Source organism: Cryptomeria japonica, chromosome 5 (assembly GCF_030272615.1).
Source record: "Cryptomeria japonica chromosome 5, Sugi_1.0, whole genome shotgun sequence".
Taxonomy (NCBI): Eukaryota; Viridiplantae; Streptophyta; class Pinopsida; order Cupressales; family Cupressaceae; genus Cryptomeria; species Cryptomeria japonica.
The window spans coordinates 76,383,957-76,409,132 of NC_081409.1; the positions used below are offsets into that span (position 1 = coordinate 76,383,957).

Below are 25,176 nucleotides of genomic sequence, written 5' to 3' on the forward strand. Positions count from 1 at the left end.
ACATCTTGCTACTAAAAGAAGCCTTGCCCTTCGCAAGGGTGTAAGCATGTTAAAAGGTCTAATGCTATTTGAGCTTGGTGTTTTGACCCAACACAATCGTAGTCGGTCACACACTATAGGTACTTCTTGACTAGTATGACCTCTGCTAGGTAGTGCATCTGGACCATGTGAATTGGCAGATGCTTGTATTTGACAACGTCACCTTGGCCAGGGTTTTCATAATTGCAAGCACGATTCAACGTGCAATCAATGTTCACCACCCTACTCGGCTAGAATATTATTTTGGGTTCCTATCATCCTGATGACTAAGTTGTCCTATATGTCGACTGAATACTGACATGGTTATAGTTTCTCCTTGGACTTGTGTTTAAACTATACTTCCTTGCCTAAACTTGACACACTGTTATGTAGAGCTATGACCATGGCAACACCATTTATATAAAAACATTTCATTTAGTGAAATCAGAGTTGTAAATGTCCCAAGACACCTTACACGTAAATATGTGCCTGCATATATGCACTCCCATGTCTACAAGCAAGTGCCTGCAGCTTATGAATTACAAACTGTAATTAACTGTAGAACAAAAGATATCATTGAGGGGTGGGGGATGAATTGGTGATTATAAACAATTTCAAACAATGTGTGCAACCGGTAGGATAATGAAAGCATTAACAAGCAACCACACAAGAGCACATCACATAACACCGGATATACGAGGAAAACCCAATGTGGGAAAAACCTCGGTGAGAAATGCTGCTGGAGATCTACTGCTCCAATCCAACCTCACAGTGAAATAACAGTTTTACAATGTTTAGGGCACCAACCCAAGGAGCACAAACCCCTAGTAATTTATGGGCACCTACCCAAAGGAGCACCAACCCCTATTTTGTTCTGAGCACCAACTCAAGGAACACCAAACCCTAATCTATTCTGAGCACCAACCCCTGCACCGAGCACCTACTCAGTGAAATACAATGAGATATAAAACAATAAAATAATCTGCACCTTGTTACAAATGAATTTTGTAACACCTCCAATCAATTCTCTCTACCGGTTTATCTCTTCACTGCTTCTCTGCTTCAGTCTTACCGGTTTAACAGACTATTGTTTTCTATGACAGTTTACCGGTAGCTTAAACCCTTGTCGGTTACACCTCTCTTACTGGTTCTTTTGCAACACTCAGTCACTTCTGTACTTCTCTCTTGCACTCAGACTGATCACTCTTCTTCTCTCAACAATCACCTTCTCTTCTCCGACATCAACAACAACACTAACTTAGATCTTCAATCTGCATATTTATATTTACGCTTTCCCGCCAAAACACAAACTCAAACTTCACGCACTTAGGGTTTTCTTTACCGACCTCGATCCAAATCATATCGGATCTCATCTTTCCTGAATCGACAACCTGAAATAGTACAACAAAAAGCTCTGTCATCTTTTTTATTCTTCCTATGAATGTTTACTATATTTAACAAAGTCGACTCTGTTCATCAGTCTTGATTTTGTCGATCAATAAATGATTTAGTAGTTTCCTTCTCTAGATCAGTAAGTCGATCAAATATCCTGCTTCGATCATGATTTCAAAGATTCAAATCTCTGCCCATCGATTTGCTTTGAGCCGCAATCCTTTGCAATTGATCTATGTTTTTCGCAGTCGACATTAATACGGACTTAGTCGGCAACTACCTCACCAACGCACCATTCACCTTCCCAATGCACATTTGCCACTTGGAGTCCACCCGACATCTCTGTCAACATCCAGCTCACTTGATTGTGTCGGTTCAACTTTGGTCACCGACTGAACTTGCTACCGATATACACTAACCGGTTAACCTTCATATCGTGCACTTCACTATTCTGCCGGTTAGGTCATGTTATATCAGATTGCACTTATTGGGTTTGCTTGCTTACGGTTGACATCCCATACCGGTTGGCATCAACATGCCAACAATCTCCAATGCTGGTAACAATATCTTGCATACCGGCTTGTTTACTGGTTGACATCAATGACAATACAATGCCAACAATGACAATATAATGCCAACATTAGCTTTATGAGATTTTCTTTCAAAACAGTAAGAGTTTTAAAGTCCAAGGAGTCATTTAGCTTAACTAAGTTTAACTTAATAAGTGTTCTTAATATATTGGTCAAAGATGCATAATAACTGGGTACGAACATTGCTATTCAACTCAGAGTTTAATTTACAAATAACTATTCCCTGTTTTTGTTCTTAAAACAATTAATTAGTTATTGCTTCAAACCAAAACACTATACCATGAAAAATAAATTGAATGAATGATTCAATAATCGGATAATTACATTGAACGATATTCACACGTATATATAGAGGTTACAAGACGATGTTCTATAATTAGAACATAACGTTAAAGTAAAAGATTAAAGAGCTAAAAGCTAAATTAAGCTTAAAAGCTAATTAACTAAAAAGAAAAAGCTAAATGCTAAATAAAGCTTAAAAGCTAATTAACTAAAAAGCTAAATGACCATTAAACAAGGAACTAAATATAGGTGACTAAAATATAATTAAATAATCTAATACCCTCCCTTAATGGTCATGCTATCTATCACACCAAGCTGCCCTCTAAATTTGAGAAACTTTGTCGGGCTCAAGGACTTGGTGAGGATATCTGCAGTCTGATCTTCTATAGGAATGTACTGCAGTATCACTGATCCATCTTCAACATGCTGGCGGATGAAATGACAATGAAGCTCCACATGCTTTGTCCTCTCATGGAAGACTGGATTTTTGGCCAATTTTAGAACCCCTTGATTATCACAAAACAAGGGAGTAGGTCCTGGTTGAGACATTTGCATGTCTGCAAGCATCCTACGTAGCCAAATTGCCTCACATGCTGCCTTAACAGTTCCTCGATACTCTGCTTCGGTCGAGGAAAGAGCTATTGCCTGTTGCTTCTTGCTGGTCCATGTGACTGCACCTGTACCCAAGTTGAAAACATACCCAGAATTTGACTTTTTGTCATCAACACAACTTGCCCAATCTGAGTCTGTGAAACCAACCAGCCTAGGATCTTTGCTTCTGTTGTACAGAATGCCAAAATCAGGAGTGCCCTTCACATATCTAAGCACACGCTTCACTGCAATCCAATGTTCAACTTTTGGGGCTGACACGAAGTGAGAAATATAGCTCACAGCATAACTGATGTCAGGTCTAGTGGTTGTGAGATAGATGAGGCTGCCCACTAGTTGCCTGAATGAAGACTCATCCACTACGGGTGAATCTGATTTGGCTGATAATTTGAGCCCTATCTCCATAGGTGTAGATGCAAGTTTACAATCTTGCATTCGAAACTTATCTAGTAGGCTCTTGGCATACTTTGATTGAAAAATGAATATGTGGCTATCTGTCTGCCAAACTTCTACACTGAGACAATAATGGAGAAGTCCCAAATCTGTCATATCAAAATGCTGACACAAATTCTATTTGACTTGCATGATCATATGTGCTGCATTGCCAGTAATGATGAGATCATCAACATAGACTACTAGAAATAGAATATCATCACTAGTATGTTTGACATACAAATTGGGATCTGAAGGACTCCTCTGAAAGCCTTGATCAATCAAGTACTTATCAATTTTGATGTACCATGCACGAGGAGTCTGTTTTAGGCCATAGAGTGCTTTGACTAGTCTACATACCTGGTGTTCCTTACCGTCAACCTTGAAACTTGGAGGTTGTGTCATGTAGACTTCTTCCTGCAAATTACCATTGAGAAAGGCACTCTTGACGTCCATTTGATGGACTTTCCATCCAAATTGAGCTGAGAGAGCGAGGACAAGCCTAATGGTACTCATCTTGGCTGTGGGAGCAAATGTCTCCTCATAGTCGATGCCCTCCTTCTGTGAAAGCCCTTTTGCCACCAACCGAGCCTTGCACTTATCAAGGCTCCCATCAGCTTTATACTTGACTTTAAACACCCATTTGCAGCCAATGGGCTTCTTTCTTGGAGGAAGATCAGACAATACCCAAGTGTTGTTTTACAGAAGACTATGTTGCTCCGCTGCCATAGCCTTTTCCCATTCAGGTACACCTTTAGCTTCTGTATATGTTTGAGGCTTATAAATACTGTGAATGTTGGCCATAAGAGCAAAATTAACTGTGTGTTGCTTGCTCTTACCTCTAACTGATCTACCCTCAATGAGCTCATCATCATGAAGATCACCAATGGTCTTGGCCCACCACTTAGGCCGGAGAGTAGAAGTACCAACATTTGCTGCAAGATGAAGAGTGCCTGGAATATCTGGAGCAAGCTCCTCTGGATGTGGATTGAGAAGATCCTGAGGAAAGTCAGGGGGTGCAATGTCATGCCTGGGACACCCCACAACTTCAGAGTCAACTAAATCCCTACCATCAGGTGGAGCTAAGGGAAGACGACCACCCATACTAACAACCTTTGGAGGGTGATCCTCAGTGCTCAAATCAAGAGAGGAAGGCTGAAAAGGCCCTCTTTCTTCATCAAATACTACATCTCGACTGAATATGAGATGATTAGTGTCTATATCAACCAGTCGATATGCCTTGTGGTTGTCACTGTAGCTGATGAACATCAATTTTTGACTCTTTGGATCTAGTTTGGTGCGCGTGGCATTTGGAATCCAAACATAAGCTGTAGAGTCAAAAACTTTCAAATGACTGATTTTGGGCTTCCTGCCAGACCAAGCTTCCTCTGGAGTCATCTTCTTAACGGCCTTTGTGGGAGACCGGTTCAGAAGGTAGACTGCAGTGAAGACCGCTTCCGCCCAAAAGTGTTTTGGAACATTTCTATGCTCAAACATAGACCGAGCCATCTCAGTGACTGTATGGTTCCTGCGCTCAACAACACCGTTCTGCTGTGGGGTGTAAGGTGTGGTAAGCTGATGCTTAATGCCATGTGATGCACAAAAGTTGGTGAACTCTGTAGAACAAAATTCCCCTCCATTATCGGATCGAAGAGTGACTATCTGACATCTAGACTCTTTTTCCACTAAGGCCTTAAACGTTTGAAACATGGTGAACAACTCTGATTTCTGATTAAGAAAATAAACCCACATGCGTCTACTGAAATCATCAACAAATAATAGAAAATACCTGCATCCAGTGACTGATGGAGTGTTCATGGGACCACAGATGTCTGCATGAACGAGTTGCAAGACTTTGGATGCTCTCCAAGCGTCTCCATTTGAAAACGGAGTCCTATGCTGCTTTCCAGCTTGACACGCTCCACAAACTCCATGATTCTGAGTTTGAATCTCAAGTAATCCCACGACTAGATCCTCTCGAGCCAACTGAGAGAGATAGTGGACATTGAGATGCCCATATCGCTGATGCCAAAGAGTGCTGATGGAAGTACTCCTAGCTGCCATGGCGAGCTTCTGAGAACCAGTAGAATCAACAAGTCTATAAAGAACATGATCCTCAATACCAACTGCAACTGTAGTGCGAGTCTCCCTGTCAACAATGTTGCACTTGTGCAACCCGAAGACGACATCCAACTGTGGTGAATGCTGCATAATTTGACTGACTGATAGTAGATTGAGCTTTATACCAGGTACAAAGTATACATTGAGGAATATTAAATCCCTCCCACCAGATGAAATCTGAACGTTGCCCTTGCCGACAACAGTATACTCTTCGCCTCCACCAAAGATCACTGAATCAGTGAAAGGCATGTACTTTGTAAACCAATCCTGACGATGTGTGAAATGTCGAGAGGCTCCAGAGTCAATGTACCAGGCTGATGATTGAACATCATCAGAGGAGGTTTGGGCCGTGAACACATAGAAGGCAGATTCCTTCTGATCAGGATGCGTGGTAGAATTGGCTTTCTGCTTGGACCCTCCCTGTTTGGATTGCAGGGATGCTATCAATTTCCGGCAATCTTTCACCAAATGGCCATATATATGACAGTAGGAACACTGTAAGCTCTTCTTTTTGGAAGACTGCTGAGGTTGACCTTGACCTTGTCCTTTCTGCTAGAAGGACAGAGCTTTACCCTTGTACTTATGTGAAGTTGAGGTTGTGAAAGCCTGTTCAGTGGATGAACTAGCACTGCTTCCAAACTGCTGCTTCCATCGATCTTGTTGTAGCAGCTTGTTGCAAAGATCAGGAAACTTCAAATCAACACTAGTAGAGGAGATATTGAGCGTATCAATGAAATGCTCGTAGGATCTGGGAAGGCTTTTCAGCGTGATCACTACCATATCCTCTTCCACCATGGTTCGGCCTATAGATTCTAACTGATCACGGATGTCCTTGATCTTGGTAAGATGTGCCTGGATAGATGACTTCTCATCCATCATTATAGAAAACAACATATTCTTTTGAAAGAAAGCTCGACTCTTGTCGGGCGTTTCATGAAGATCCTTCAAAAGATCCTAGATCTCTTTTGTTGTTTTACCTGAATGCACCTGTGGGAGTTGATCATCTGTGACGGATAGTTTGATGAGCATGGCAGCCTCTTGATTCTTCACATGATGTTTGTCTTGATCATCACCTGCTGTTGTAAGACGAGATTCCTTGGCCAAAACAAGCTGATCAAGGCAACGATACTCAAAGATGGTAAGCATACGTTGTTTCCAGGTGTTGTAGTTGCGGCCGTTGAACTTCGGACTGTGTTCCAACATGATGTTGGTTAATGATGCCATTGCGGAAATCGAGGTTGATCAAGGTCAACTGAGTGAAAGCAAGAGACAAAAGAATCTAATTTAAAAAAAAAATCAGAATAGAAGTAGCTGCTGAAAAAATTGAAACCCTACAGGAGAATTCTGGCACAAATTCCAAGGCACCAATTTCAAGGTTTGGAAGAAACCCAAAAATTAAAATTTTCTGAACACTTAAATCAGCATAAATGGTGCCCAAAAAAAATAGCAAAAATCTCAACGTCCACAGAAATAGCAGAAATTGTGAACTGTTTTTAAATTCCAAGGCAAATTTGTTGGCACAAAATTTGAGGTGCATAAAATGAGGCATCCAAAAAAATATGAGACCAACCCAGAAAAGCTCTCGAAAAACCCACCAAGAATTTGAAAACAGAATGCAGATCCGACGACTCAAAAATTGAGGCACGGAAAATGATGCACCCATAAAAATTTGACGATGACCCAGCTGAGGTCTCAAAAAACCCACCAAGAATCTGCAACCAGAATAAAATTTTGACTTGAACTGAAGGGTCAAAACCCTAGTCAAAAATTGCAGAAACCCTAGGAAAATTTTCAACCTCCAAAAAAAAAATCTGCTCTTTTTTAAAAAAAAAAAACAGTTTTAATAAAATCTCTTTAATATAAACTTCGAAAAATTTTAACAACAAAAAAAATCGAAATTTTTTAATTTCCATGCTTTGATACCATGAAAAATAAATTGAATGAATGATTCAATAATCGTATAATTACATTGAATTATATACACATGTATATATAGAGGTTACAAGACGATGTTCTATAATTAGAACATAACGTTAAAGTAAAAGATTAAAGAGCTAAAAGCTAATTAACTAAAAAGAAAAAGCTAAATGCTAAATAAAGCTTAAAAGCTAATTAACTAAAAAGCTAAATGACTATTAAACAAGGAACTAAATATAGGTGACTAAAATATAATTAAATATTCTAATATACCATACGTATTGGCATATACAAGAACATGCTTTAGTTTTAGCTACTGGTTTTTGTGGTTTTTCTAAGCTCATACAATTTGCTAAGGAGCATTTAGCTGTTGTTACTTTATTTCTACCTGTAGTCATATAAATTTTTTATCAAATGTCCTAATACATTAATCACGATTCTTCTATGGAAATCATTTTCTATTTAATCAAATTGATTAATTATTTCTTCTGTTAATCATTTCATTGCCTTAAATCATTAAAATTCTTTGTCATAAATCCATTTTTATATCCATCCCTAATCTCCATTATTCATCTTATTTATCCTTTCCATCCCCCACCAATTGCAATCACTTGCAGAATGTGGGACAAATGCTTTCCTCTCCAACCACCTCCTTTATCCCACATTTGTCCCATTATAAATTTTCTTCATGAGGATACTTATAAAAGCCATTTGCCCCTCTCACATTGAGCTTTCTCGCTTCTTGAAATCTTGGTGTTGGAACGTCACTTTGAGATCTTTTTCACATTTCGTCTCCTTTCCAAATAATTTTGGTCATCACTTTCAAATCATAGATCCCTCATCTACACTACCCTTTAAGCGTTTCAAGGCACATTTTCTTTGTAGAATGCTATAGGCTGTTAAATTGGTGTTTCCTATTTTCATTTTCCAAAAAGGAGCATCACTATTTTCAGAACATTTCTCTACTTTATAAATACTGGAAAAGCTGCATATATAAGCTATATCGTCCTCAATGCACAGGTCTGAAGATATTTTCTTTTAAAAAAGAACAATATTCAGCTGGTATAAGCTTAAACGACCTCTATACTGAGGTCTGAAATGTATTTCTTAATTCAAAGAATACCAGAACAAAGTAAAAATCATTAGTTCCAGAAGGTAACCTGGCTGTTTGCCTCTCCAATTCAAGTTGGATTGAGCCCACTAACATTCTTTCAATTCACTTTCCAGAGCTAAGCCTCTGCTTCTTATTGCTGTATGTATATTTTGTATTTTTCTCTTGTCAGAAAAGATGTAACAAAAATCGAATTATGTGAAGTGTCTTTGAAACAAGCTTTGCCTTCTATATATCATGCGGACTTCAAATGTTTAACCATTTTCTTCTAATCCAAACGGCCACAGTTATTTCCATGCATTCCAAGAAGTTTCATTTCATTCAAAATCTGTCCGTCACCAACTCCCTAGAGGCACCAACCCCTCATTCAACTAGAGGCACCAATCTCCTTTCAATCTGATATATTTTTCACCAAAGTCTGTCAAAATTCTGATCACTAATGCTACTGTGTCTTTCAAAATCTGTCCCGAAAAACTCACAGTTTCTTTTACAATGTGCACCAAAGCATTCTTCAGTTTTGCTGTGAACAAATCAACAATTCTTCATGGGATTTTCTGTCCATAAAACTGATGTAACCCAGACCAGAGATCTGAATGTGTTATATTCATTTTTTATTATTCCTTCACACTTCACCCACACGACTCCCTTCTTGATTTCCATTTTATTTCTGCCTCAAGAGAGGCGATCTCCTCAAAAGACGTTACTTTCCATTTGAATGGATTATGTCCCTAAACGTATGTCTCTTCCCCAAAGGAAGTGATGTTTGTAAACAATTTGTAATTTCCTTTAGTTACCATCGGGTGGCAAAAAGGTAAGGAGTCGGTCTTTTGTTATTTTAATTAATAACTAATTGCATCCTTTGAAAACGATTCCTTGACTTATCTTCTTTACAACCTGTTGACTTGTCTATTGATTATTTTAAATAACTAATCATTCTTTTTCTTTATTTCTGCATTTGTCTAACTGCAAATAAATCATGTTTGTTAATCTTTATTAATGCTGCTTTCTTCAAACATATGATGGCTGCCTTTATATAGAATAAGCATTGCCTTTATGACATATCACTTCTTTGTCTGCTGTAGCATTCATTCTTTAATGCTCTCTGTGTTGTTTGTTGCCAGAATACAGTCTGATCAAAATCTGACATCAAGGACAAAATCTCAACAATCTCCCCCTTTGTCATTGATGGCAATTCCTTAAGACAGTGCTTCCCCTTGCTCCATAACTGCTCCTTGCTCTAATCTTCTCCCCCTTTGACATTAGTGTCAAAGGATATGAAGGAACTCTCCGTTACTCTTTAGAAGGATAGGGCAGTAACCCTAATTTTTGTCTAAGAAACTCAAATGTTTCCCTTGGTAGAGGTTTTGTAAATATATCTTCTATTTGGTCTTTGGTAGGCACATACTCCATCTTCACCCGCTTTTCAGTAACTTGTTCTCTCAGGAAATGATATTTGATAGGAACGTGTTTTGTCCTTGAGTGCATCACTGGGTTTTGGAGATGTTGATGGCACTTGTGTTATCACACAATATAGATACTGGGTGATCATATTCCACTTTGAGGTCCTTCAAAGTTTGATGCATCCAAAGTACTTGAGTACAAATGAGGCTGCTGCTATGTATTCTCTTGGGAAATTGAGGCTTGTTTCTTACTCAACCATGAAACAAGGCTATTTCCTAGAAAGAATGCATTACCACTCATGAGTTTCTTGTCATCTATACTACCTGCCCAATCAGCATCCGTGTATGCTTTTAGGGTGAAGTCTTCACTTTTTGGATACCATAGAACAAAGACCAAAGTCCCTTGCAAGTATTTGGAGATTCTTTTTATTGCTTGAACATGTGTTTTCTTGGGGGCTGCTTGAAATCTTGCCACAACTCCAACTGCTTGCATTATCCGGCCTTGAGGTTGTTAGATAGAGTAAACTTCCTATCATTGATCGGTAAAGAGTTTGATTCACATCAGGAGAGTCATCATCTTTACTTAGTTTACACCCTATAAACATTTGTATTCTTCCATCATAAACATTTTCAACATTTCCTTAGCATATTTTGTTTGTGATATAAAAATTCTATTTTTCAATTGTGAGACTTGTAGTCCTAAGAAAAAGGATAGTTCACCCAACAAGGACATCTCAAATTCTTGTTGCATCCTCTGAGCAAAGTCTTGACACATTTCTTTTTTGCTTCCTCCAAAGATGATATTATCTACTTATATCACTACAATCAATTGATGCTCATCTTCGCTTGAAATAAGATTTATGAGACTTTTGATAGCATGCTTGATCAATTGAAGCAAGCAATTTGTGACAAGTATCTTGTATTACAATTCTATGAGGAACATATAAGGTTTGTTGTTATAAAGAGGTGGAGCACAATGAACACCCCTCTTCATATGATTGCCTATACTCTTAATCCCAAGTAGTATGCACCTAGAGCTGGCCAAATTATTCCTTCTAAAGACAATGAGGTAATGGAGAGGTTTATGAAGGCCCTTCGTAAGATGTGTAGCAATGAGAAGGAAACCATACTTTGAGAGGAATGGCTTTAGTTTTTTGATCTTTAGCTAAGTTGTCAGTTCCGGTTCGGGCACAGGTTTGGGTTCGAGATTTGGGTTCGTAGGTTTGGCCAAATTTCTTTTGGGGTTTTGGGTTCGTTATTACAAAAACATATAAAAATTAAAAATATATACATAATATGCAACAGTAGTTAAGTTCAAAATACACCACTATGCTAATACTCAAATAACATAACAAAATACACCACCATATTAATAGTCAAAACTCGATTGTCATGATGTATATACCAAACTGATGGGTGCTGATGTGTGAACATGGTAGCCTAGTTGCTGCCTCTTGGGGATGTTATTCACTTCATCTTGTGGAGCCTTGACTTGGAGGTGGAGCATTGATGGATTTTTGCATGGGGAAACTCGAAAAAAAATCATATTTTGATGCGTCATACAGTTCCAGGCATTTTGTTTCAGCAGCAAATCACAAGCAGACCTGTAGGTGATTATTTAGTGCAGAAAACTAAATGTCTTCAATCCTTCAATGAGTTTTGGTATGAGGTGGAGCTAATATTCAAGGTGTTGGTACAAGTTGAGGCTTTCTAGAGTGTTGATGAATTTGGAAATTAGCTGGGTGAGCTTACTTGTTTCGCTACCTGATATAGAGTGTTCCCTATCCTTTATTGGCCTATAGCTGTCCATTCCTGCATTTGGAGAGGTCTATTCAATGCTGCATGTGTTCAAAAACTTATTGCAGACTTGCAACTTGCTATTTGCTGCATATTGGAGACTTTGGGAGGCGTACCTTGAAGCATGAATGCCTTGAGGGGGTTCCATACAATTCATAGCATCAACTGAATTTAACATGTCAGACCTTTGTGGCAAACAAACAATTTAAAAAAAGTTAAAAAAATCAACTTTAGTGTCAAATTCCTCCCATTTTCCTTGAAATTCCCCAAAATTCTGCTCAGGTTCTTGGGTTTGTGGGGCCAAACCCACAGGTTGTGGGTAGGACCCTGTCTGAACCCAGAGGGAACCGAACCAAGACGAGGACCCAAGGGGAACTAGACCAGATCCCGTGTTACGTTTTCACACATTGCCCCATTGCAAATGGGGCCCCCTCTTTTTGCTGAATAAACCAAGTCTTTTGCAGTTCGTGTCGTCTCTTGACCCTAAGGAATGAGTTATAAGGTCTTGTTGGTCTGGCTTTTGATCTTTGAAAGTAATGAAGTGACTAAGTAGGAAATGGATTCTAAAGGAATATACAGTCTAGACAGGATACTGTCTTAATATTGTCATCAAGTCGAGAATAAGGGTTTTAATGTATTGAGAAATGCATTGTGCTTATTGCTTTATCCTTCAAACTTTGCATTTTGCTAACTATGAACTTGACCGATGCTTGTACTTCACAACGTTTCCTTGTCTTTCTTCAGGTATATTACGGGGAGCAAGACATTGGATGCTAAGAGGAGGACATCGTTGAGTGGGTGATATCATCGTCCAAGGAAGATATTTGAATAATAGAACAAAGAATGCATAGTTAGAAGAATGAAATGATGGACATTTGGCGAAGTGTCAAGATAATCTTGAGAACTGATATGAGGAAATGAAAGAGAATCAGCCAAAATTTTGGCTAAGTCTGGAAACATGTATTGTCTATTTTAGGGTTTTTATTCTTCAGACTTAAAAGGAAGTTTGTAACCTTGAGCATAGAGAAATCTGAGGCCAAGTATAAAAAGAGAATCCTTCAAGGAAGCCACCAATAAAATTTGAATATTTTTTGAGAACTTTCTATTTTTAGAAAGTTTCATTGCGGCCCCGACTGGCCTAATTTTGTGTTTGGAGAAAACTTTCTATTTTTAGAAAATCTTTTTTTACAAAGTCTATTATTAGGAACGACTGAACGTTAACTGCAAGTGGAACAGATATCCAGATTCAAGTCCAGAAGAATGAAGATGAAATGAAGAGCATAAAAAGTCAGTGCAGAAGGAAAAATCCTCTTCTAGTCCAAAAGTCTACCCAGGTGTGGAAATTCTTAGTGAAGGAGGAATTTGGCGAAAATTGAAAATCCTCCTCCAGCCCAAAACTTTACCCAAGAATGGAAATTCTTAGCGAAGGAGGAATTTGGCGAAAATTGAAAATCATCCTCGAGCCCAAAACTCCAACCAAGAGTGGAAATTCTTAGCGAAGGAGGAATTTGGTGAAAATTGAAAATCCTCCTCTAGTCGAAAATTCCACCCAAGAGTGGAAATTCTCAGCAAAGGAAGAATTTGGCGAAAATTGAAAATCCTCCAACCCAAACTCCACACAAGAGTGAAAATTCTCAGCGAAGGAGGAATTTGGTGAAAATTGAAAATCCTCCTCTAGCCCAAAGCTCCACGTAAGAGTGGAAATTCTCAGTGAAGGAGGAATTTGGCGAAAATTTTAAAATCCTCCAGCCCAAAACTCCATTGAAGAGTAGAAAATCCACTTCGAGGAGGAATTTTCTACGAGGACGAAAATCCTTCTCTGTCACTCCAAAGGCACCCAACCCAAGTCTTGGAAAAGTAAAAAATTTGACTAAGTATGGGAAAATTCCTTCTTCCCCCTCCAAGTGCACCCAAGCATTCCTTGGGTCATGGAAATTTGAAATTTTTACTAAGGTATGGAAAATCACCTCCCAAATGCACCCAACTTCATGATGACAGGAAGGATGAAATTTCACCAAGGAAAACTCCTTCCCCAAGCTCCAAATGCGCTTATTTCTAGGAAGGGAAGAAATGATAAATTTTGTTTAAGTGTTGAGAAATCCTCCTCTAGGATTGATATGCGCTCAAGGATTCCTTAGAAATGGAAACACAAAAATTTGACTATGTATGGAGTTATTTCTTCTCCAAGCTCTAAATGCGGCCATCTCCAAAATGTTAGAAAATGATAAAACATTAGGGATTCATCTATCCAATCCAAAGGCAACATGAAGACATCAAGAGGCATGGAGGTCCAAGATGAGCAGATCCAATTTATGACATACAAGTTCAAGAAGAAACTCAATCTCAGGAAGTTCATGGAGGAGGAATTCCAGTTGGGAGGACACTCAAAGTCCAATCATTTAGGCTTCAAGGCAATCTAGTTCTAGCCCCAAGGATCCAAAGTTCAATTGCAAGTGAGAAGAAGAATTTACAACATCTTGAATTTCCTCCAGAAATCCAAGATCAAAAAATCAGAAGGAAAAATACTCAAGGAATGACAGTTGTTGATAAGAAAAGAAGACAGCCAAGAAGTTCTCCCAAATGATAAGAGGAGGATCAAGATCGAGAATTCTACATGTTGCAGTTCCCAGAGTAGACAAGACTATCCCACGCCTAGGAGCATTGATGGAGATTCCTCGAGACACATTGATGGATGGAGTGGTGATCAAGGAAAAGGAAGCAAATGACTTCTCGAGTTGGTATTGCGTAGTGATATTAGGAAAGGAAGCCTTTCGAGAAATCAAATGAAGAATCAGCCCGACTAAGGAGGATACTCAAAGAAATTCAGATGGAAATCCTCTCCTCACTGGAGGAATTGTTTGCACAAAAAAATGGGAGATAAGGAAATGACCACCGATAATTTGAAGAGCAAGGTCAAGGAACACGTTTTCAAGAACATGAGTTCTTTCTCGGGGAGTCGCCTAGATGACATTTCCAAATTCATCAATTTCATGAACAAGATTCAGGCACTCAAGCCAACATGGGAGAAGAATCTCAGTCAGTGTGAAAAGGATACAACAGTCATGGAGTACAAGCATGAGACTTCCCCTAATGTCTCAGTAGATTAACTTGAGATTGTGATGTCTAGGTTCATTGAATTTGCCAACAAAGAGAGAGATAAGGTACGCTTACTTCTAGATGATGAGTTGTTTGATGCTTAATTGACATCTAGTTAATTGTTCTTTACCCTAATTCCTTTTTGCATAAAGGTGGTCATTTGGTTTGAAACCCTAATTAGGGTTCTATCTTGTAATCTCGGCCCTTGATTGCAAATCAATCTTGGCCATTCATTTGTGGAAGTATCTCTATAAAAGGCCCATGCCTTCTTCCTTGTAAATCATTAGAATTAGATAGCTCTTTAGAAATAGAGAGCTCTTTCTCTTTAGAGTAGAAATAGAGTAGGAGGAGAAGACATTGTTGTAAGACTTGGAGAAATAAAATTTGATTTCATTGAAGATATGGTGGATTCATGTTTATTTCAATTTGTTGCATTGTGTTTATTCAATTTCTCAAATTGTTAGAAGTGCATTGATGTTAATGGAGAATGTGACAATGTTTGATGAATATCAATGGTTTATACTTTTTGCACTTAGATGATTTCTATTTGTAGTGTAAAGTTAGCTTGAACCCTTTTTTTTAATATGGATGCTTAACTTCTATCATGGAATGTAAATTGTTCATTATGATGGTGCTCATTGTGATATGAAAACTGTTTGCATGATCCATTACCCTCATTGTTCCTAGGAGCAGATTAGAACTTCTTAACCTTTTCCCTTTTGTCCTTTTTTCCAATTCTAGTTAAGTCCGTTTAAGGAAGAAGCATCACAATCCTGCAATATCCGATAATGAAGTTACAACCATAGCATCAAGAGGAGTGAAGAACAACAAAAGCGTAAGTCCCCCTTGGATTACTAGCATACATTAACCAAAAGAGCTCATATCCAACATTAAGTTGCATGTTTGTAGTAGAAACCTTAGTCGCCTCAGTGAACTTTTTTTGCAATGTTAGCACGCGAGGAGTATTTTTGTAATGTCCCTATTTTTGCGAGCATCAGTTATTGTGAGATTAGCCTATCATTTTGACCCTCATAGGCTAATGAGTATGGATAGAGGGTCTTCTGAGGCTTGTATCTTCTCCAGAGTTCAGTGGTTTCCAGTTTTGGCTTTTGTTTGGCGTTTCCAGGGCTCCGTTTGCCATACTTACTATTTATAGTAAGTCAAAGTTTGGTTGAGAGGGACCCTTACTAATTTTAGTTAGGCATTTGGTCACATTGGGATTCACAAAGTTACCTTCCGTTTCAGATGGTGTGGTGAAATAATGAGTTTTGAAGGAGTTATTAATGTTTAAATAGCTCAAATGATAATTAATTATTAAAGGGTGATATTATAAAGTTATAACTTAACTTTATAACATGAGGGTCAAGTTGTCATTAAAAGGGGACCAATTATTTAATTAATATTGGGTGTCTATCCCAAGGTGTTAAAAGGTGAAATATTAAATGGTGCAAATGTAATAACATTTGATTATTATTAAATGTGCTTTTTGGAGGGAAATCGACTTCTTCATGAAGTTGTATATATTCAGCCTTGGGAATTGAGCCATTCATTCTTTTGAGCATTTGATTTCATGAAATTTTTTGTGAGATGTTGAAGATTGGCAACGTCGGTCATCACTTCCAACCTGAGGAAGACAAATATGTAAGTGGCCTAATCAGCCTAATTGACTAAGAGGGAGTGTTGATGCTATGGTCCGATTCCTTCAGGCCGACATCGACAACATAAAGGTTGTGATAATATTGTGATAATATAATAATTATATTATATTGTGATAATATAATTATATTATATTTATTGTGATAATATTATTATTTAGATAATATGATTATATTATTATAGGATAATATAATTATATTATTATGTGATAGTATAATTATATTATAAATATATTGTATAATTATTATATTATATGATAATATAATAATAATTATTTTTATTATTAATAATATGATTATTGGAGACCAACTTGAAAGAGTGGTGACCCTTGGTGAAGGGGAACCATCGATAGGTATAAAGGAAGAATAAATCTTCCTCTCTAAAGGTATTGAAGAAAAGAAATAATATACTCAGAATTTGTATACCTCAAATTAACATGGTATCAGAGAAGGTTCCTTTGGAGAGAGCCTTACAACTTAAAGGAAGATCCTAAAAGGCACTATGACAAATTACTATACAGGAATCTGAGTAACAAAGACTGGTGTAGTCACTGTCGCTGAGAAAATACAAGACATGGGAGTGGAAGATGTGTTTGTTGGTGTGTATCTGACTTACATGACAGCAACCTGCATGATATTAAAGGAAGCAACGATTATATAAAGAAACCAATATTGCTTGCATACAGGTGAATCTTCCAAGCCATTCCATTACACCATCAGGTTGAGGTGATACTCACCGATTTTGATCTTGAGCGACTATAACCTTAAGATTGATCATTTCATTTGTTCAATCTAAAATCGATATTGCCTTAAGTTAGTTGATCAGTGAATTATTTTAATAGTGATTTTGCTCTGATCAACTCTGTGGCAACGACTTTCAAAGCAACGCAAATTTATCACATCGGTTGCACTTAAGAGGGTATCGATCTCTGATTTCTTATTAGCGATTACCTCAGTATGATTCACATTGCAAATCTGTCTATGACAACATCGATTTTGACATTGGCAAAGTGATAATGGCAAACCCTCAAGCTTGGGTTTAGTGATCGAGATTCATGTTTGACAGCAAATACATCTTCACAAGAAGCGATTACATTTTGACATTAATTTCGAAATTCTGATCCAAGGATTTCAATCTAAGGCAAAGGCGAGATTCAAGATGAAACTGATCAATATCACTAGGCTCAACAATTCATCTTCCACTTGTAATAATTATATTCAAGGCACAACACACTATGACTTAGTCTGCTTTGAGCCTGCAAATTTACAAGAGGCAAGATGATCAATTTAAAACTTTTGATCAACTATTGACAATATTTACGAATCCAAGAAAAGCAATTTCAACAAATTCATGAGTGGTGATTTTGATTTCACCTACATATCATATTTTGTTCAATTCAAAACCCAATCGCACTAGGATCTTGTCTTTAGCAGAGAATTCATGATAGGCAGTGATATGCATTCTGATATTAACAGTGATGAATGCCATTTGTAAATAAGGTTATGATAAATGCATAAGAAGCCGATTTTGATTTTGATCCAGTAAACCCTGTTTTGATCATAGGAGACTTAGATTGTCATCAAGGCAAACTCAATGAGAGGCTAAAGGTTCAATCAACATCAGCATTTAGTTTGTTATTGGAAAGACAACAAGTGCATTCATTGTTGATAATTTATATTTTTGTCAAAGCGATGATAAGTATATGCAATGATCTCTCATAAAGACAACATATAAGTGTTGGGATATAAATTAAAATAATCACCAAGATTTTTTGTGATTATTTTGACTTAGGACTGTAGTGGTGGTTTTATGAACACACATTGATATCAACTATATCCAATGGTAAATTAATATATCACGATTTAGTGACAGCCGATGACGATTGAAATGAACAGAATGACAACCTAAATATGTTGTGATCTTCATGGTCGAATAAGATAGAGATCTGCTCTGTGACAATAACATTTTGTTTTGTGACGATGACCTTCATGTCTTCATGAGCGGGTGTGGTGATCCGAAATGATATGTGAAGTGTTTCACATTTAGTGTGATCTGTACTGAAACAATAGATAGTGAATCCTACGTAGAAGAAAGTTCGAAGAAGATTTGTTAATAAAAATTCGATTTTTTTATGAAGCGACTTCACAATAATATGGATGGACTAAGAAGCATGAGAGATTGCAACTTGATGCTTGCTACCATGAGACTAAGTTTGTGGTTTTCAGAGGAGGAATCAACATTCAAGGGGAGTCTGAAAATCCATCAGAAGCAACCTTGGGTGAGGTATCTTCCATGATTGGAACCTTGTGAGCAGAGTATGCTTCCGTGACAGAGGGAGCAACTAGAGAATCGTGGTTCAGAGAGAGTGGACCATGTCAAGATGGTTTCTCTAGTGATCAGTCAAAGGACTATGATTCATGAGATGGAGTCCCATTTATGTAGGTTGGAAGGCCTTTATGTTGACTTCTGGGTCAAAGCATGTGGAGATCAAGTATTACTATGTTAGGGACATGGTGGAAATGTATGCTATTCACTAATGTATTCTTCTTTTCAAAAGATGTTTTTAAGTGTAAACTCTTGTGATTGTATTTCTCTCTGAGAGAGACTTAAGGGGAAAGCCCTTATCTACACCCTCTGATATGGTTCATGGTGGATGTCATGTATGTGACTCCATGACAATTTTGGTTCAGTGCTTGATGAGCTCCTGTGAACATTATTGTGAGGTGACGATCTCTCAATAGTGAACACTTGTACATCTGATCATTATCGTAAGGTGACAATCTTACGATATTGATTGATCATACCATTATGATGGATATCATGGGACATGATATCTATGGATATGTCATAATGGTTTATATCTCTAGTAGTGATATTTATGGATATGACATAATGGTGGATATCATGAGACGTGATATCCTTGGATAAGCCATAATGGTGGATATTACATAAAGAGATATTCATGGTGGCTTTCATGTGACGTGAAATCTGTGGACGTGCCATGTAGTGATATCTATGGATATGCTATAATGGTGGGTATCATGTGAAGTGATATCTATGGATAAGCCATAATGGTGAATATTACTTAAGGGATCTCTATGGTGGATATCACGCGAGGTGATATCTATGGATAAGCCATAATGGTTGATATCACGTGAGGTGATATATATTTCCTTTCCACATATGTATGTAGCCATTGTGGCCAAACGTCACAATAAGGTGATAAGCCTGTTGCTTGCTCATTAGTATAGTCATTGTGTTGGTCATCTCGATGAGGTGATATGTCTTGTGCAGCTGGAAGTATCCTCCCTAGCTGAGAGGGAGTGTTGAAGATTGGCAACATCAGTCATCACTTCCAACCCGAGGAAGACAAATATGTAACTGGCCTAATCAGCCTAATTGACTAAGAGGGAGTGTTGATGCTATGGTCGGATTCCTTCAGGCCGACATCGACAACATAAAGGTTGTGATAATATTGTGATAATATAATATAATTATATTATATTGTGATAATCTAATTATATTATATTTATTGTGATAATATTATTATTGAGAGATAATATAATTTTATTATAATTATTTTATATAATTATTATATTATTATTATGAGATAATATAATTATATTATTATGTGATAATATAATTATATTATAAATATATTGTATAATTATTATATTATATGATAATATAATAATAATTATATTATTATTAACAATATGATTATTGGAGACCAACTTGAAAGAGTGGTGACCCTTGGTGAAGGGGCACCACCGATAGGTATAAAGGAAGAATAAATCTTCCTCTCTAAAGGTATTGAAGAAAAGAAATAATATACTCAGAATTTGTATACCTCAAATTAACATGAGAAGGGAGCCAATGGTTTCATTCTTCGAGCCATTGGAGAACGATACATTCTTTAGTGTTGTAGCTATTTGAGGTGGTGAAATATCCATTGAATTTGGCTTTTAGGAGAGCTTCATTCAGAAGTTCTATTTGTGCATCAACGGATTTACAGGAGGGTTTCATCAGCTGTCGTTGTAGTATGTTTCTTTGTTCAGGATTAGTTTTGGAAAAAAATTCCTTCCTCGCTGATATGGGAGTCAGGAATGAATTATTACAGAAACAAAGCAATTAGCCAATTTTCATGTTGTTTACATGTGTGAAACTTGAAAAGATATTGCCATCTTGAATAACATCTTGAATAATTTAAACGATTTGTTTTGGAATTCAGTTTTGCTTCTCTATAACTTCAACAAAACTGTTTCCTGTGCAATCTTTGAATAGCCTGTTATATATGTGTGTGAATCATGTAAAATGACTCTTATTTACTCAATATGGGGTTGTTTATATATTGTTACTGGACAAGTGAAATAAACAGTACACTAACTAATTTTCATTTTCCAGCTTAACATACATTCTTTGTAATATACTTTGCCTCTCTGTCTAGATCTCAAGGCATATATTTTCAGAAGTTCCCGAGCAAACCCATGGAGGCAATACCATTGAACAAGATGTAATTTCATCAGCTCTGAATCATCTTCTGAACTTTTAGTAATCAGATGTTAGTTTTGCTGTCAATTATTGATATTGGAAATTGATGATGTTAAATTGTTTCTGTAGATAACAAGAAGGTGTATTCATGATCAAGGAAAGACAGTATCTGAGGTTGTGCAAGAATGGAATTTGAAACTTGATGCTGGTGAAATTGGTAATGCAGTTAAAAAAGCTTATGCTTGCTTTTCATGTGGTTAAATCTCCTTAGATTTTTTCATACAGATGGAGCATGTCTTGTTTCCAACAAATGTATTAGAATGAGGATAAAAGTAAATGTTGGAAGCTAGGATGCTTTGTATGTTGATATGGCTGTTATTTGTTTTTCATTTGTTGTTTGTGAAGTGCAAACTTTCTGCATCATTGTGTGCATACTTCAAACCCTACTTAAACCTTATGATCCAAAATACTCAGATTTGACTTGTTTAAGGAATTGAACCCAAGAAAGGAGATAATGGACTTCTCCACTCAAACTCAATTTGGTTTATAAAGCTACAGTGTCTAGGTATGATTTGTAGATATCCAGAAATGATCTGAATTTTTTACAATATGACAAGAAAACTGGAGTTCAGCCTAATGTTTTTGCTAAAATGACCATAAAATGGATAACTCTGCAAAAGGAAATTATCCTAGCTGGAATGAGTTCAGGTATTAAAAAGAGAAGGCATTGATTTTTAGAGTCATATCAAAATCGTAGGGTTAATGGCAATAGTCATCTCAATGGCTAAGAGGTATATTTTTTAAGTCCTAAATAAATCAGACTTATTCATAAAGCCTTGGTTATCAACTTTAAGTCTGCTACAGGTGCTCCTTAGAACAATCGCCTTACCCCATTTTGGTAAGGCAGTGCCTGTATTGTTTAGCGAGTTTTTGGAATAAGCAACTATTAGAAGATATGGTAATTTCGTAGAAGAATACATCACTATTATGTTTGCACTTAAGCAAGGAGAATTAAACTATGGGTGAATCCATACAAGTCTAGATATGAAAAATCACATGTCTAACAGAATACTGCTGTAATATGCTGGCATCATAAGATGTGTCACACTCTATGCTTCGCTAGCTATATTTAAAAAAAAATATTTTGAATTTCATATTTTTTTGACCAAGCTAGGCTGGTTGGAAAATTACTTTTTAATAGTTTCAAAAAGTTGATAAAAATAGCATAACTAATTATTTACTTACAAAAAAAAATTGAACATGTCACATCTAGGTACATGTTGATGTCCTTTACTTATATATAAAGATTTATTTTTTTTGAATTTTTTTGGGCCCGTAATTAGGCTGGCCATAATGATGTGTACTTTTTTTTCTTAAAATATTAGTAGTGTTTCATTGGAATTTCCAATTTCCAACAAATAATTTTATTTTATTTTAAAAAAAAATTAGTAGTCCAGAAACCACATTCAATTTTCTACGAATTTTATTCCTACATAATTTTTAAGTTGTGTAGACGATCCATTAAAATTTTCAAGTGAAGTTGCTCAAGTCTATTTTTTAGCATTTTCATTGCCATTTAGATGTATTGTTTGGCACATGATGATCCTGTAGTACTTGCACTAACCCTATATGTAGCAAGAGCAGATCTTATAACAATCACAATATGAGATTGTCATACAAAAAGAAAAGCAAAGAATCGCCCAAATGCAGATTGTACAACAGGAAATTGTGATTTTACAACAATGTTAGTGTCAGTTAGATTTATTAATTGTATAATAGTGACATAAACAATTACTAGTTGTGTGAGAACAACAAAAATAGTTACTATTCGTACAACATAAACTTGATTTATAGGTCATACAATGGCTATAGGTTGTCCAAAAATAGTTCATAGTACATACAATAGCAAGGACAAGTTTGGAAGGTTGTAGAATGAGCTATAGCAATTTGGATGCATAAATTTTAAAACTAGCCTCACTATTTCCCTTTTTGCCTATTTTACAATGAAAAAAGTATTTTTTCTATTATTTCCCCAACTCGCCATATGGTAGGATAGCGAGTTTTCTTTCATTTTTTAATGTTTCTTTCTTTTTCTTCTCAAGCATTCCTTCTCGTTTTTTGTTTTTCGCTTTTTCATGTGGGGTCCACCTATTTTTCTGATTTTCTCCATTGATTTGTTGTCCAGTCCATTCTTATTTTACCTCAATGGTTTGCCACCATATTGTTGATGTGTCTTTTGTACACGACCAAACACAGAATAAAATACCCAAAGGTATCCTATCCTCTCTTGAATAAAGTTTCCGAATGCTAAAGATTTGTAGAAGGATCAATCGGAGAAACTCCAAGGTTCTGTTATGTAGGTTCTTTACTTGTGGATAAGCACCAGTGGTCGTTGTGTTTGTTGTTTTACAAGGGGCCTTACGTACTTTATGGGAAAGCTTGTTCTTGCAACTAGTTTTCGATGAGGAAATTGAATTCTCCTAATACTAACTGATGTTTCAAAAAAGGGCAAAAGATAAGGGCTTTAAGAAGGCGATATTAAACTAATCCTAGGAATGACTAAATGAGGACTAGTCTTAGTAAAACTCTACCAATTTCAGTATTGCCAAAAGATTACAACTCTACTGTAATTGGTGCGATCTTCTAAGGGGATTCAATGATTTTCTAATCATCAATGGGATAGATACTATCACTAAGATACATATCAATATCTCCAATAATAATTGAACTCTTAAACAATCTTAATATCTCCAGTTGACCACACAAGGCGTGCTTACAATCAGTAAGGAGCTAGTGGTTTGGACTATAAGTTTTACCAAAGATCAAACACAACATTCATCCTTCAATCTAATTCTAAAACTTAAGTACTATCTCTACTAGGAGTGATTCAAGAAGATAAACAACCATGAAGATAGCCACAAGGATTGCAATAAAACAACATAACTTCAATATTTCATTGATCTCATAGCAAAATAAAACAACAATTGTTTAACTTTCTTTCTTCACTACTTGTTTCTCTGCTGCTAACAATCTTAATCTTATTTCTCCTTTTTCCGACTCTAACCCTTTAAAATGAATTGAGTAAGGGCTTATATAGCACTCTCAAATACATTGAACGACCTGGATCTAAAGAAGATCAACAACTGAGATTTTGACACCTAAATCCTAATTAGGGTTTGTTACAAGAGACCCCATTTAGATAAACATTATCAATCCATAGCGAATAGAAATTTGCACAAATAATGAGGAAACATAGTCCAATGGGAATAAAGTTGCCACATCATCTTACAACAACTTCTCATCTAGAATTTTGTTCCCTTTTCTATGCTCTTTTTTGGCATATTCAATGAATCTGGACGTAATCCCCTCAATCTCAGCAATGGGAATCTCATGTTGGTTCTTCATTTGTTCTTCCAGGTGAAGGACTTGATCAAAAGCTGCGAGAAGAGTCATCTCCCATCCAGGCTCTAGCTCTTTTGTCTTCTCGATCAGGAACATAGTAGCATACATCTGATCTCACTGCTTTTCTGTGACCATGTTCTCCTCTTTGCAAAAAATAATCTTGATCCTGTCTTCCAATTCTTGGATATCCACATCTGTTTCGATCTCTATCCTTCTATCAAGGATTGTTGTAATGTCCTTACTAGTTAGAGATCACTGTCTTGCAAAACAGATTGTTAGAATACAACAAATATATATATATATATATATATATATATATATATATATATAACTAATCCAACTTGCAATTTAACTTTAAAATACTTAATTAACATTAATCACAATTCTTATCTAATAAAAAGGATATGAATGCCATACAAAGATATGTCCTTAGGCGGCTGTGAAGCTCGTCTTCTTGGAACCCATTTTGGTTCCAAGCCATCTAGGAAATCGAAGGTGAATTCAATTCCTGTCTTGGATGTAATTTCTTACACCTAAGCTATCCAGGAAATCAAAGGTTAATTCGATTCCTGTCTTGGATGTAACTACTTACACCCAAGCCATCCAGGAAATCGAAGGTTAATTCAATTCCTGTCTTGGGTGTAATTTCTTACACACAAGCCATCCAAGGAAGACCATATGTCAATTCCTTGCCTTGGATGATGCATCTCATCATCCAAGTCTACTAGAGGGGACTGACTAGATCCGTCTCTTCTTGGATGAACTTTGCCAACCAAGCCATACATATATGCATATAGATATTCAGTATATACTGCCTACCAGGGATTATCATAATCCCTCCATTAGGCTAAGGGAGTTTCCT

General features: G+C 36.7%; 1 protein-coding gene across 2 annotated transcripts in view; it reads left to right on the forward strand.

Annotated features, from left to right (window-relative positions):
- Positions 1-25,176, forward strand: part of LOC131032724 (uncharacterized) — a 267,909-nt gene that overhangs the window by 176,765 nt on the left and 65,968 nt on the right. For both annotated transcript variants that reach the window (XM_057963762.2, XM_057963763.2), the window contains exons 11-12: positions 20,869-20,934; positions 21,042-21,129. In XM_057963762.2, coding sequence (XP_057819745.2) covers positions 20,869-20,934; positions 21,042-21,129 — 154 coding nt within the window. The remainder of the gene's footprint in view (positions 1-20,868; positions 20,935-21,041; positions 21,130-25,176) is intronic.